General features: G+C 36.6%; 2 protein-coding genes across 5 annotated transcripts in view; both read left to right on the forward strand.

The window, feature by feature from the left end:
• The window catches only part of neto1l (neuropilin (NRP) and tolloid (TLL)-like 1, like), a 46,761-nt gene extending 45,730 nt beyond the window's left edge, over positions 1 to 1,031 (forward strand). For 2 of the 3 annotated variants that reach the window (XM_030769678.1, XM_030769677.1), the window contains one exon: positions 101 to 161. In XM_030769678.1, coding sequence (XP_030625538.1) covers positions 101 to 161 — 61 coding nt within the window. Of the gene's footprint in view, positions 1 to 100; positions 162 to 943 lie in introns of those variants that run through there. The other variant, XM_030769676.1, reaches the window with a different exon arrangement.
• A 3,938-nt stretch (positions 1,032 to 4,969) lies between these two features.
• timm21 (translocase of inner mitochondrial membrane 21) lies at positions 4,970 to 8,004 on the forward strand. Of its 2 annotated transcripts, XM_030769212.1 has the most exons (7): positions 4,970 to 5,090; positions 5,786 to 5,972; positions 6,052 to 6,114; positions 6,224 to 6,321; positions 6,479 to 6,552; positions 6,637 to 6,742; positions 7,167 to 8,004. In XM_030769212.1, the coding sequence occupies exons 1-7, from the start codon at positions 5,031 to 5,033 to the stop codon at positions 7,257 to 7,259; spliced, it is 681 nt and encodes a 226-aa protein (XP_030625072.1). In that variant the 5' UTR covers positions 4,970 to 5,030; the 3' UTR covers positions 7,260 to 8,004. The 2 variants fall into 2 exon arrangements, with proteins under 2 accessions (XP_030625072.1, XP_030625071.1); XM_030769211.1 differs by lacking the exon at positions 4,970 to 5,090 and having other exon boundaries at positions 5,456 to 5,972.
• The last annotated feature ends 4,732 nt before the right edge of the window (positions 8,005 to 12,736 follow it).

The raw sequence follows: 12,736 nt of genomic DNA on the forward strand, positions 1-12,736 counted from the left end.
GCTGAGACATGATACGTTAATGAATTGTACTGCTTCTACAGCATTTAAACTCATTATGCAAAATAAGATGATATTAAATGTAATAGCCATGATATTCCAGGTTCTGCCTCATTGGGTCTCTAAGCAAACATGAATCTGAGTACAACACAACTAGGGTGTAAGAGACAATCTCAAGGTAAGCTCTCTTAAATGATAAAACAACATTTCTCTATTTTCTTGTGTATTCGTTTTAGTAAGTGCCGGTGTGTTGTTGAACAATACTGTGTTTATTTTTATTTTTGTTTTCGTATTCATGTTCATTATGATGGTTATCATATGTGTGACCATCTTGCTTTTTTTTTGTGAGGTCCTGTGATATTTTGCTGTTCATTTATGCTTGTTTATGTTCATTCATGGATGTGACCATATATGACCATTTGTTCATAAGCATGGACATTATCAGTTGATTTTTGTTAAACACACCAGACTTACAAATATGTCTAAATTTTGAACTTTACAAATGTTTTATCTCTAGCCGCATGGGTAGAGGGTGATATATAGGTAACATTTTCCCTTGTCTACAGAAAATATCAGGAACACACTGCTAGGGTTATACTAGCAAAAGAAGTCAAAATAAGAGAAATATAACGTTATGCATTTAGCTTTAGGCATAACTGACACATTGCTCTTAAAAAGTACTTGCACAAGATATTATTCTTCGATATATCGTGACACAGTATTGCACACTCTAAATGCATCACACCAGATTTTGTTTACGAAAAATAAAAACAAACAAACAAATAAATAAATAAGACCAGTTCCTGCATAGTGTTTCTAGTCATACACTGATTATTCTATGTTGTGTCTATGTGAGGCATATTGCTTTATGTCTGTTATATCACTCTGCGAAATGTGTAATGTTTGCTTCTGTTCTACATTGTGTTGCATTGTCTCCATCATATAGACTTCTTGAAAATAGTGCAATCCTGGATCAGTACGAACGGGCTTCAATGAAATATGAAAATATGGACCGGCGATATACACCAGCATGACGATACATGGACATCTTAGTAACAACTATCAAAATATAATACACATGTAAATGTACTCCGAAAACAGATATGGGTAACTGCAAAAAAAAAAAAAAAAAAAAAGACTTTTATTATAAATAACTGAAATATCTGGACCTTGATTGTAGGTGTAGTACGTTTAAATTCATTTGGATGTAGATTGGCAGAGTGTTAATTTAACTGACCGAATTCAGCTCATTTAATTGTTACCATACACTGTTAAACACAGTTCTGTCGTTTAATTTGTTTCATTTTCGATCACATAAATAATTGTGCTTGTTTCTGTTTCGTTGATGTTGCAGGGCATGCAATTTCCATTTTTTTTTCCCAGCCTGCTCCACGTGGTTGCAGTCAGGTATTAAATAATATGAATAATAAATTAACCACTAATTAGCATATTTATAGTCTCTATCAAAAGGTTATTACTTTCATTTTTCAAAATTTGATTTTGCTATGAGAATTTAAAATGTGATTATGTAGCTTCTGCATGCATTTCTTTTTTTATATTTCTTGAAAACATCTAATGTCAGTGACTATGCAGACATGACTCACCTTCCAATTGATTTATTCTAGTTATTAACAGGTTTCAAAGTAAAATGAAAGAAAAAGCAAGTAAATAATATGAGGGAACATCCTTAATATATTCAACTGCAATTTTAGTAGCATGCATGATAACAGCATTACTAAACTGTAATTCATAAAACTCCAGAAAAAAAAACAGACAAACAGATTGTTTCCTTTTTCTGTGACTATTTTGGCAACTCCTTACATTAAAGTTGATTTTTTTTCAGACAATAATCTTAAAGGGACACGCAGTTGATGTTAGCTACATTTTTGTAGCCCCATAACCTTTGTACCCAAATGAAATTTTTTTTATTGGAGTCATTTTAAGCTGGACCACTTTCAACACATAAATGTGAAAAATTGATGAGTGCTTTGTAAAATAGTAAAAAAAAAACTGAATAAAGCTTTTGATTGGTTTTCTTTTTGCTCTTTCACTACATTAGTATCATACTTTGGTCAGTTGTTCTGTTCATGAGGACAAATACAGACAGTTGATATACAGGCAATCCAAACAGTGGTTACATAGAAATTATGTTTTCCACTAATGCTTTCAGAGGTTGTTTTACTGTTGCAGTAATATATATCCTATCTAACATGAACTACTGTAAATGCAAAGTCAAAATGGAGCATCACTCACTTCCATGAGATATATATACATATATATATATATTGATACTTTCCCCCACAAAACAAACCACACAGTACTGTTTCTGTTCACCTCTCTCTCTGTCATGTTACTTGCTTTATCATTGTCGGTATTTGCTTAGATGTTGTGTTTTGAGTCATTTTATGTCGTTGTGGCTTTGATGGTTTTGTCAGTGCTGTGTTTGTGCTAAGGATGTCTTTTGTTTGTTTGTTTTAGTTTGGATCATTTGATTATCTATGAGGGGCTGCGATATAAGAAATGAATATTCATCCAATTATGTGCTTCATTAGAGTTTCCTGGCCTCTATTTTGGATTACATATTCCTCTGAGACTGTTTGGTGCATACCACGCAGAGGGGAGGCTTTTACCATGTCTTTGTTAGTTAAATGGAATATACTAGGAAGGCAGCTTTGACGAGATAATGTCTGGTAAGGTTCAACAAACTATCCAGAGATCTGCCTAGATGAACTCACAGGCAACATAAATTTGACAACATAACTCAAAACTTACACGTTTAATTTGACCCCTTGGAACTGTCATTTTGTACGGCTACTAACAAATAGTTCAGTGTTCAAAGTTATGATTGTTGTAAATCGTAGTTTAAAGCTTTTTTTTCTTTAAAAAATACAAAACCATAAACCATAAAGATATAGAGTGCCTGTACTGACAATATGATTCAATCGACCTAATAGTGTTTTTATTTTTCTACAGGCATTTACACCATTCACCTGCACCTTGCCAAGTTTGACAGCTTATGGAGCTAATTGTAACATCTTGAGAGAACTGTCCCTTTGAGTGACTTTACCAGTTTACAGTATTGTGATCAAATCAGCTTTTTTGTGAATGCGTTGGGTCTTTAATTTGAGGAAAGATGCAGAGCACTTACGTGTGCTCGTCAAATTGTAGAGACTGTGAGGCCACTGAACACTTAATGCATTTTTAGATACTGGACTGAAATAAGAAAGCAAAGAAGAAAAAGAGAGAAAAAAAATGTATGTATATTTGCTCATTGAGTGGTATTTGAACTGGTTATTTGATTCTTTTTTTAAGTTTTCTTTGAATTTGTGACAACACTGATGTAATACTGAAAAAAACGAATACTTTTGAACATGAAATGTATTATCTTTAACAAAAGTATACATTGCCCCTGACTAAAGCAAAGAACAAAAAAAGGTGAATGTTTTGGGAATACAAATTACATTATTTGATCTGGCTAGATGAAGCAGACTTTTAATATTTGGTCCCCTGCAGTTTAAATTAGAACTGACATACAGTAGCTGTGGTGTTGATCCCGGAACTCATTCTTACTTAATTACAGTTCCCCTGTCACTGAACATTTCCAATTGAGTGGTATATTGGGGACACATGTTCCTATGGCAGTTACAGAGAAAACCGTAAAGTGGCTGTGTCAATGTAACTCAACATAGGAAAACTTTGCCCACCAACATTTTATATATGGTCCTATTGAGTTCACAGAAACAGAGCACAGAACACCAGGAGAACATTTTTTTGCCCCAGTTGTAAGTCTTATGTATGTCTGAGGCCTATTTACTTGCAGGAAAATAATTCTTTTTTTCGTAGCAACTTAAATAAATGCTGGACAGAACGTTTTCAATAAACTGACATCTGCTAATTTGTTTGAACATTGATGATTGAAAATGTATATCTGTTTCCATAAACATAACATTATGGCCACATTTTCATACTTCTTCAAAGCCTTATTAAATCATCATATGTTGAACAGTCTGAAGAAGGGTCATCTTTAGAGTATCTTGAAGGTAAGTAAAACTTACAAAACTTTATTGGATTATAACATGTATCAAAAAGCAACCAGAAATATACACTCTGTGTATATTAAGGAAATTACGTTATTAGTTACCTGATGTTTATTTTCAAGTGATTCAGAGGAGCAAAGAAAGGAGGCCTCAAGATTTCAAGAATTCACTCCCTTACATAAGAGTCTTATTAAAATGCTTCGTTGAAAAGTTAGAAGAAATAGAGCCTATAGTGAATAATTTGTACCCTTAGAAAGAGGGGTACAAATTATTGATAGAGTATCTGCCAAACTCTACAGTAGATCAGCTCAGGGTCTTATCATTTTCTTCATCAGTTAATGCCACAAGATTCAAGGATTTACAAGATTTGAGGCTGTTAAGAATACTTCTATGAAAATATCTACATTCATTTTTTATTATGTTTGTTTTGTAAAGGATTAAACATACTTGCCATGTAGATTGAGGAGTTTCTGATAGGCTGAAAATGAGCAGTGCCACACTACCGCAATTGCATTTTATAACTTTTGCAATTTTTTTTTTTTTTTTGAATTTCTGGGGATTTTAATAATTATACATTTCTTTTGTTTCGGCAGAGTTCAGGTCTGAAATTCACAGAAGTATTCCATATGTAATGATCATCCTTCCAGCTCTATATTTAATGGAGACAGACTCTTTCCTTTACCCTACCAGTGTTCCTGGCATTGAGGATCAGGCAGAGGAGAGTCCAGACCCCAGGTAATTTCCCTCAGCTCTTGGTGCTGTTTCCTGCAGACATATAGGAAAAAAAGAAGGGGGCATTCCAACACAGATTCATGAATTTATCATGGCCCCCACTGAGGAGTTATCCCCATACTGACAGTGAATACTGTCTGCTGCTAAAATGCATGCTGGAAACAAGATGACTGCGGTCTCACCTTTGATACATCAGGAGAGGGAGAGGTGCTTGGATGATGTCCAGTACACTACAGTCTAAGGTTCCAGATCAACTCTCTCGGCATGGCCGAGGCCGTGCAACTTCCTTCCTACTCACAGAGGCGAAGATCCAGACCTCAGACAGTAAGCGCAGTTACAACAAAGAGGTGGAAGCTACATCACCACTAACGCACCTTAATAAGCCATAAATACTACTCACTGAAAGTAAGGGAAAGGATTTTGAAACATCACACGTCCCTGTTGATGATGTGAATTCAGCTGTGCAAGCTATTTCATCGAACAACATGCCCATGTGCTGTGCCTGTTATCACGTCGGTTGAATGACCTAAAGTTAAACTGTTCCTTGTAGGTTGTGGACGAAGCGGAACTATTACAGTGATTCGAGCAGCTCCTATTATAGATAAACTACAATTCCCACAATTCTTGTAGTCGGCGCATTGTGACGAATATCATGCGCCTAAGGTCTGTTAGTACGTTAGTAGTAACCCTACTTAATAACCTTAGCAGGTTATAGAAAGAGATTTGTGTTTAGCACGTGAGACAGTAGCTATAAAACTTAATTTGCTGCCGATATCAACTGAAAGTCTCATTAACATGTGCTTAATTTAGACGATATTGTTTGATGCAAGAAAACGTAACCTTGTCACTAGCTGTTGTCAACTAGCAGTGAGCTGACGAAAGGGTTCGACATGGCCTATTCTTTTATATTCAAAATTGCAAATCCCAAATTTCAGTTTGGTAGAACAACAAAAAGTATACTGCAGACATGTAACCGGGTGAATAGCGTCTTGCCAATTCATATATCGTCCGTTGCACAGAGACCTGTCTTGCAGAAACTGACTGAACCATTACCCGACTTGTCCAAACTGACGTTAAAACATAGTCGGCTGATCCATGTCGGCAGCAGGTTGCGAAATACTGGGGAGTCCGGTCAGAAGGACTCTAGTAAGGTGTCTATATCGAAAAGCCAGCCGCCTCCTCCTGGACTGTCAGCGACACAGAAAGGTATTCAAAAGATAGATTTTTCACTGTGAGAATTCATCTCAGAGACTTACTGTTAATATCTTCTCTTTCACCCCCACAGTTAAGCAGGCAGGCAAAGATTTCACTTACTTGATAGTTGTGCTCATTGGCCTTGGAGTAACAGGTGAGGTCTCTATCTTATAGTAGTCTGCTTGTGACAGAAGTATTTTCTTTTTCATGTGTATTTGTACATTGTCATGATGTGCTAATGAATCCCAATTCTCCCCTTTCAGGTGGTCTTTTATACGTGGTTTTTCAAGAATTGTTTTCATCATCAAGTCCAAGCAAAATCTATGGGAAAGCTTTCAACAAATGCAGATCACATCCTGAGGTAGCCAAATTGTATTATGTAAATAATGCCAGTAGCTTTTCATTTGAATTATATGCTTTTTTAGGTACATGTAGCTTATTTATCTCTTTCTAATGACTGTTCTTTTACAATTGAATATTTTTACATTTGAATTCTTTTGGGCATGTATAATCTGCAGGTCATTGGGGCCTTTGGGGAACCTATTAAGGGCTATGGAGAGACCACTCGCCGTGGTAGAAGGCAACAAGTTAGGTAAGATCCCTCTACTCAGTCTTAAGTACTCAAACTTAACTAGCCTAATGCCTAAGTTGTCTTGACTTTGCTCTGTTTCTGTAGTCACGTCGAGTACCTAAAGGATGGACTAAAACACATGAGGCTGAAGTTTTACATTGAAGGCTCAGAGCCTGGAATCAAAGGGACTGTACATTCAGAATCTAAAGAGGTAAGCATACGCTTTTAGAAGTTCTGGATTCATCAGAGGAACCATATCTACTGAATAATTAGGAGAATACATTTATTTCTCATTCTCTTATGAGTCAGTATGGAAAAAAAGGTTTTCACTATGGAAACAAGATCATAAAAAAATTAACCTTTTTTGAATGTACATGCTGATGGTTGGTTTCTGCCTCGACATTTTTTACTTTCATAGGCCACAAAGGAATGGTACATCAACACTAAGGAGTTTGCTCACAAGAGAGATATACCATGGCCTAACCATTTAATGCATTGCCTAAATGTAATTCATGTTGTTGGTTGTTTTTTTTTAAAGAATATCATGGATCCGGACATGTAAAATAGCACTTGCATTTAAGTAGACATTGTTCAAATTAATTAAATGAGTTTCTTTGCTCTCCCTCATTTGACAGAATCCTGAAACTGGAAAGTATGAATTCAGATACATATTTGTGGACGTGGACTCTTATCCCAGGAGGACAATCGTGGTGGAAGACAACAGATAGGAATATGAGAGAGAATCCACTCATCTGAGTGTGTTTAATTTTTGTAACACATTTGTATAACGCTTTGATTAGGCCTAAAGGACTGGCCATTTTCAGCATAGCGTCAGCAAAGTACGATGATAAACGTCAGCAAATGAATGGAAATGAAAAACAGCTGCGAATTATCTGGAGTAAATTTCACAGTTTTTCAGTATGTCTGAGTGATTATGCAGATTATGTGGAAGTAATTTTTTTTTTTTCTAACAAAAATTGACCACCAGAGTTCTACTGCCAGGAATAGTTAGCTCAGCTTTTTACAGATGGATACCACAAATACAGATATATATATTTTTTCCCTTTGGGAATCTCTTGACTAATGAATATTGCTCATTAAAATGTTGTTCCATGCTGTTTTATAAGTCCTTTGGCTGAATGATCATGTAAATTTTGGTGATCGGAGAAGAAGTGTATACAGAACACTTGTACACAACCAAATTGATAAACCTCATGTTCTCAGGGAACATATATACAGTTTGACTAATGTCAACAGGGAGCTTTATTGTTGGAAGCACAAAGTCATTGTGTTTTAAGAGTAAGATGTTAATCATTTCTGGGTTTTTTGCCATCGGTGTGAAATTCCATCCATGTGACATTGTTTGCACCTGTTTGCCAGATGGTTCTCTGACATTCATGGTAAGTTATCATGAGTCACTAATTCTCGCTGTACCTGGAGAAAAAGACTATGTCAATAAACTGGCTGTATATTGTTGTGATGTATTTCGTTTCTTTTGGAGAGGGGCCAATTTTTGTCTAGTGTGTCACATAGAAATGATTATTTACGTTTTCTGACTGAAATGTTTTGCATTAACTTAAGGCCATGCATGTGTTTTTGGTGCCCTAAACCCTTACTTGATTTAATGTTTTGTTTCTACTGTTTGTAATTGTTTTACATGAAGCACTGGGGATTTAATCCATGGCCGGCATTTTAAAGGGCAATAGGTCGTATACAAGACATCTATGCTGCGCTGGATTGCAAAGTTGGAATATTAGTTAAAATGTAGTGTGTAACTGTTGAAAGATGCCCATAAACAGATAATATCAAATAATACAGAAACCAGAGTGCGTGTAATGCAGATACACCTCAACAAGTCTTAATTACACTCTGTAGGAGATGCCTCCACAAGTTTTCTGAGCGACAGAAATATGCTGCTAAGGTCTGGTAGATATGTAAATACTGAAAGGATTCTGTTTGATTAAGTATTTGGTTCATCCCAGTGCTCAAAGCAAAAAAAAGAAGGAAAGAACTGTGTTTTCAGATTAGTAGTTAAATAAAAGAAATTTAACAGTAAGACGTGATTCAAAATATTATGGCATTATTGACAGGTGCATCTGTCATTGACACCTGCATCTGTCTATTAAGTGTATACAGTAGCACCAAATGGTATACAAGCAAAGTGTGTCATAACCTTCCCATGAAGTTTCTCTAGACCAAGAGTGAACACATCACTAGTGTTAAAACAAAGTGAAGGCTCAGAAAAAGGTGTGACTCAGTAGATGGAAACATTTCCCTATTTTCCCCTCATTTTAGTGCCTCAGAGTAAAATTGATATCTCAAAACAAATAAGAGGTTATACTGTATAAAGCAGTACCCATATTCTTTTTGCAGCTCTGATAATGTTGGATACATCATCAAAATTTCTTTCAGTAGGTCTTCACTTTCTGCATGCTCTGCTTTGGCAACAAAAATGTTTTACTGAGAGACAAAACAGTGGATCTACATACACCTGAAATTCTGGGTCCTTCTGAGGTCAGCAAGCTCCTGTCTTACCCTCACCATCCTCCTTTATAAAAACTCCAGGCCCTCTCCATTAGGACTACACCTAAGGGCTCCACATACCAAAACTAGCCCAGCAAAAAAACTATTTTAGCCCTTGTGACAGAGCAATTGTACTTTTTAATGCAAATTTATAACCTCTGCTGTACCAATACATACGCAAATCACTCAGACATAAAACACAGGTACATTCACTGATATGCACATACATTCATATTCAGGGTCATTGTAGATCGCAGTATAACAGACAGCACTTGAATTGTGGCTGCTTGTTTGTTGTACTTATGTAATTATACTACTTGCAATTTACTGACAACTGGACTGTCATACCAGTGACGGTAATAATAGGTGATGGGTTAAGCACAGAATGATTTGTCACTGAAATGTAATTTGTTCTGACATATGCCAAACTATTTCCCCTTGGGAATGACAACTTGTATAATCTTATTTAATATGTACTAGTGACAAAAAAAATAGTAAACAGGTGTAACATGATCCTTCAGTTGAGCTCACAATGGATTTTATGGTCATTTATGAGGTTTAAGTAAAAGCCTTATAGGAGGAGTGTACCAGTAGATGGAGACATCTCTCCATTCTTCTCCTTTGTCTTAAATTGAAAGTGACACTTAAAAAACACGTGGAGGGATTAAAAAAGGGCATAAATACATTCAGTATGTACTTTTGATAATACATTAAACAAATTCAGTAACCACATTGCTATAGACATGTAACTTTATTGAAAAAGAATTCAATTTAGAGCTTGAAGCGGCATCACATACTAAAGCATATATTATGGTGGGTGTATAAGCTTTACTGATGCTGATAATAGCACAATATTTTTTCGTAAGTGTGTGGCTTTGTAATATTAGCTAATTTTTCCAATTTCCAAATAATAATTTGATTTAATCTACGGGTGTTCACTGTTCATTAATGAGAGTAAAATTTAGTAAGATAATAAGGACAGCCATAGGGTTAGGTTATTTCACTTTCACTTAAACAGGGTAAGGGATAGAGAAAGTGTGGGCCGCACCTCTTTCCGCTGGAAATCTATGCGTACCTGACGTAACTACCCTGAAACGTAACGATTGGCAGTAATGTCCAGGAACTTCAAAGTAATGAAAGCTTGTGAGAGCATAGGGAAAGAACCAGCCAGCTAATAGCATTTTGAGCCATTTATCGGACTTTTTCCCCATGAACTGGAGGCGCACGGCTCTAACTACAAACGCAAATATACATAATTAAAAAAAGTTATAACTGGAATCCAACTACCACAGGCTCATGGAGGCCTTCTGAGGAAAATCAACTTCTTCACGGTGGTTAGCAATTGCTAGTGTGCCTTTAGCCTGATAGCCAACTAAGCGTAGCGTTAGCTAGCTAGGACAGTAGCTAACCTAACGCGCTTTGGTAGCGATAGCCAGTCTGTTAACACTTGCCAACTTCTCAAAGATAAACAAATGACATGCTAGCTAGCTAGCTGACCGTGTTTTGGGGTGGCACATTTCGTCAAGGTGAGTAACCTTATTAATATCTCAAATGTTATTTAATCATTTTGTTTCAAGACAAAAGTTTCAACCGAAGTGCGCTATTTAATTAGCCAGCTAACCATATTCAGTTTGTTAGGTAACCACTTTACGGACTTGATATATGTATATCTAGGTACTTCCCAAAGTATACGTCATAGCGTAAATTATTTGACTCTCACATTTCAGAAGAATATCCAAAAGTATGTTTCCAGTTAGCTAACGAACTGCTGCTCGTAGCGATGATGATTAATAAAAAAAAAACGTGTTATTGCTCTTGTGTGCTGATAGGTAATGGTAACGTATAGGTCACTCACTGTGATATCTGAAATTCTTTGATTTTCTTTTTAAATGTTTGACCTGATATTTCCCACTTACATTGCCATACAAACAGCAAATGTTCACAATTTCGTTGTTGTCTACTTGTGTTGAGGAACTCGTTTGGTTTCACGTAAGCAATTTGAAGAACGGGAATTTAGTCGAGTGTAGACTTAAACTCCTTACAAACTTTCTTTCAGTTTTTTCATCTTCTTCTTTCGGATAGGCCCGTTGACGTGTTATTATGATAAGCGTTATCTGAGCTGAATCATGGAGCTCTACTGGTACATGTAAGTTTTCAGTTTTCATATTTCCTGTGCTCTATTATATCCTTGCATGCTTCACATCTTTAAGTACTTAACTGTCACAGAAACACACTAGGAACAGTGAGCAGTTGAATTCAACCTCTGCATTTGACCCATCCTATACACACACTAGGAGCAGTGAGCACACACACATTAGGAGCAGTGGGCAGCATCCAGGGACCAACTCCAATTCTCTTGCCAGTGCCTTTGTCAAGGGCACTGACAGGAGTATTAACCCTAACATACATGTCTTTGATGATGGGAGGAAACCGAAGCATCCGGCGGAAACCCATGCATACACAAGGAGAACATGCAAACTCCACACAGATAGGACCTGGTATAGCTGGGATTCGAACCCTTCTGGCTGTGAGGCAACAGTGCTAACCACTGAGTCACCGTGCTGCCCCATTTTATTGAGTTTTCTGGGTTTTTATAATGTTATGCGATATTACTAAGTACTGTTTTTCGAAAACTAGTCGTGATGTTGACCACTATTTATTTATTTATTTATTTTACTTTAAGTTTTTGTGAGCACTTTATCCAGTGGCAAAGAACAATGGCTAAACAATGTCAGGTCACTATGAGCATTTCTGCAGAGTGAAGCCGAGGAATCATTTTGATGTGTGTTTCATTTCAGAGTTGTCATAATATTCATCATCATAAAGATTTTCTTCTACATCTGCTGGTACCGGTCAAGGCAGCGACAGCTTGCAGCGTACCTCAGCAATCCTCGCAATGCAGAGATCGTTATTGTAGGTGGACGAGCTTATCTGCACCAGATGTTTGAAAGGCAGAATGTAAGTATTCCCTCTGCTGATTCTGAATACTGTGCTTCAGTTTAGGAGTGTGAAACTGTAGTGTGGTTATGGTTGACATTGCGGAAGTCAAAGATATCAGTTCTCAAATTAGTGCAAGTTAGAGAAGCCTTGCTTCATGTGTGTGTTCCTCTGTTTGAGCTTTTCCATCACTGGCTGGTATGCAGCACTTGTTAAATATAACCTACGCCTGTGAAAAAGCTTGAAAGAGCCAGGGCAACCAAGCTGAATGGAATGAGAGTGGAGTTCTAGGAAAAGTAGGCTCTGTTTGTTATACGATGTTTTAAGTCTTGGTGCTCGCCTTTATTGTAGAAATGCACCACTAGACCTGTCGTATCTCATTAAATAAGAGAAAAAGCTGTCATAAGATTTCTCATTTGGCCTTTGTGAAGTACTTACCTCTATTACTGGGTTTCCATGTCTTTAACTATGCCTTGTCCTCAGTTTTAGTTTTATTCTGTCAAGGTGTGCTTCTCCATTTCCTCTGGAAACAGTCACCAACAAAGGGTACTTCATTATGGAGACTGATGTAATCTTTTTCTGCTCATATTCACTTTGTCTAAATGTTATATCAACTCTATACATATTGGTTGACTTACACTGACTTGCATTTAGGGAGATCCCAACCACAGACAAGCAAAATTGATCAAAGGACAAAACCAGAAATCCATGTGGCATGAATTAGGGCTAATGGTCTCATCATATT

This window comes from Chanos chanos, chromosome 3 (assembly GCF_902362185.1).
Source record: "Chanos chanos chromosome 3, fChaCha1.1, whole genome shotgun sequence".
NCBI classification, from domain to species: domain Eukaryota; kingdom Metazoa; phylum Chordata; class Actinopteri; order Gonorynchiformes; family Chanidae; genus Chanos; species Chanos chanos.

Bases quoted from the DNA above. Each gene is read 5' to 3' on its own strand.
- timm21 (XM_030769211.1), top strand. From the start codon at position 5,657: ATGGCCTATTCTTTTATATTCAAAATTGCAAATCCCAAATTTCAGTTT. The intron at 5,973-6,051 runs GTATTCAAAAGA...TCACCCCCACAG, and splicing joins ACTGTCAGCGACACAGAAAG to TTAAGCAGGCAGGCAAAGAT. The intron at 6,115-6,223 runs GTGAGGTCTCTA...CTCCCCTTTCAG, and splicing joins CATTGGCCTTGGAGTAACAG to GTGGTCTTTTATACGTGGTT.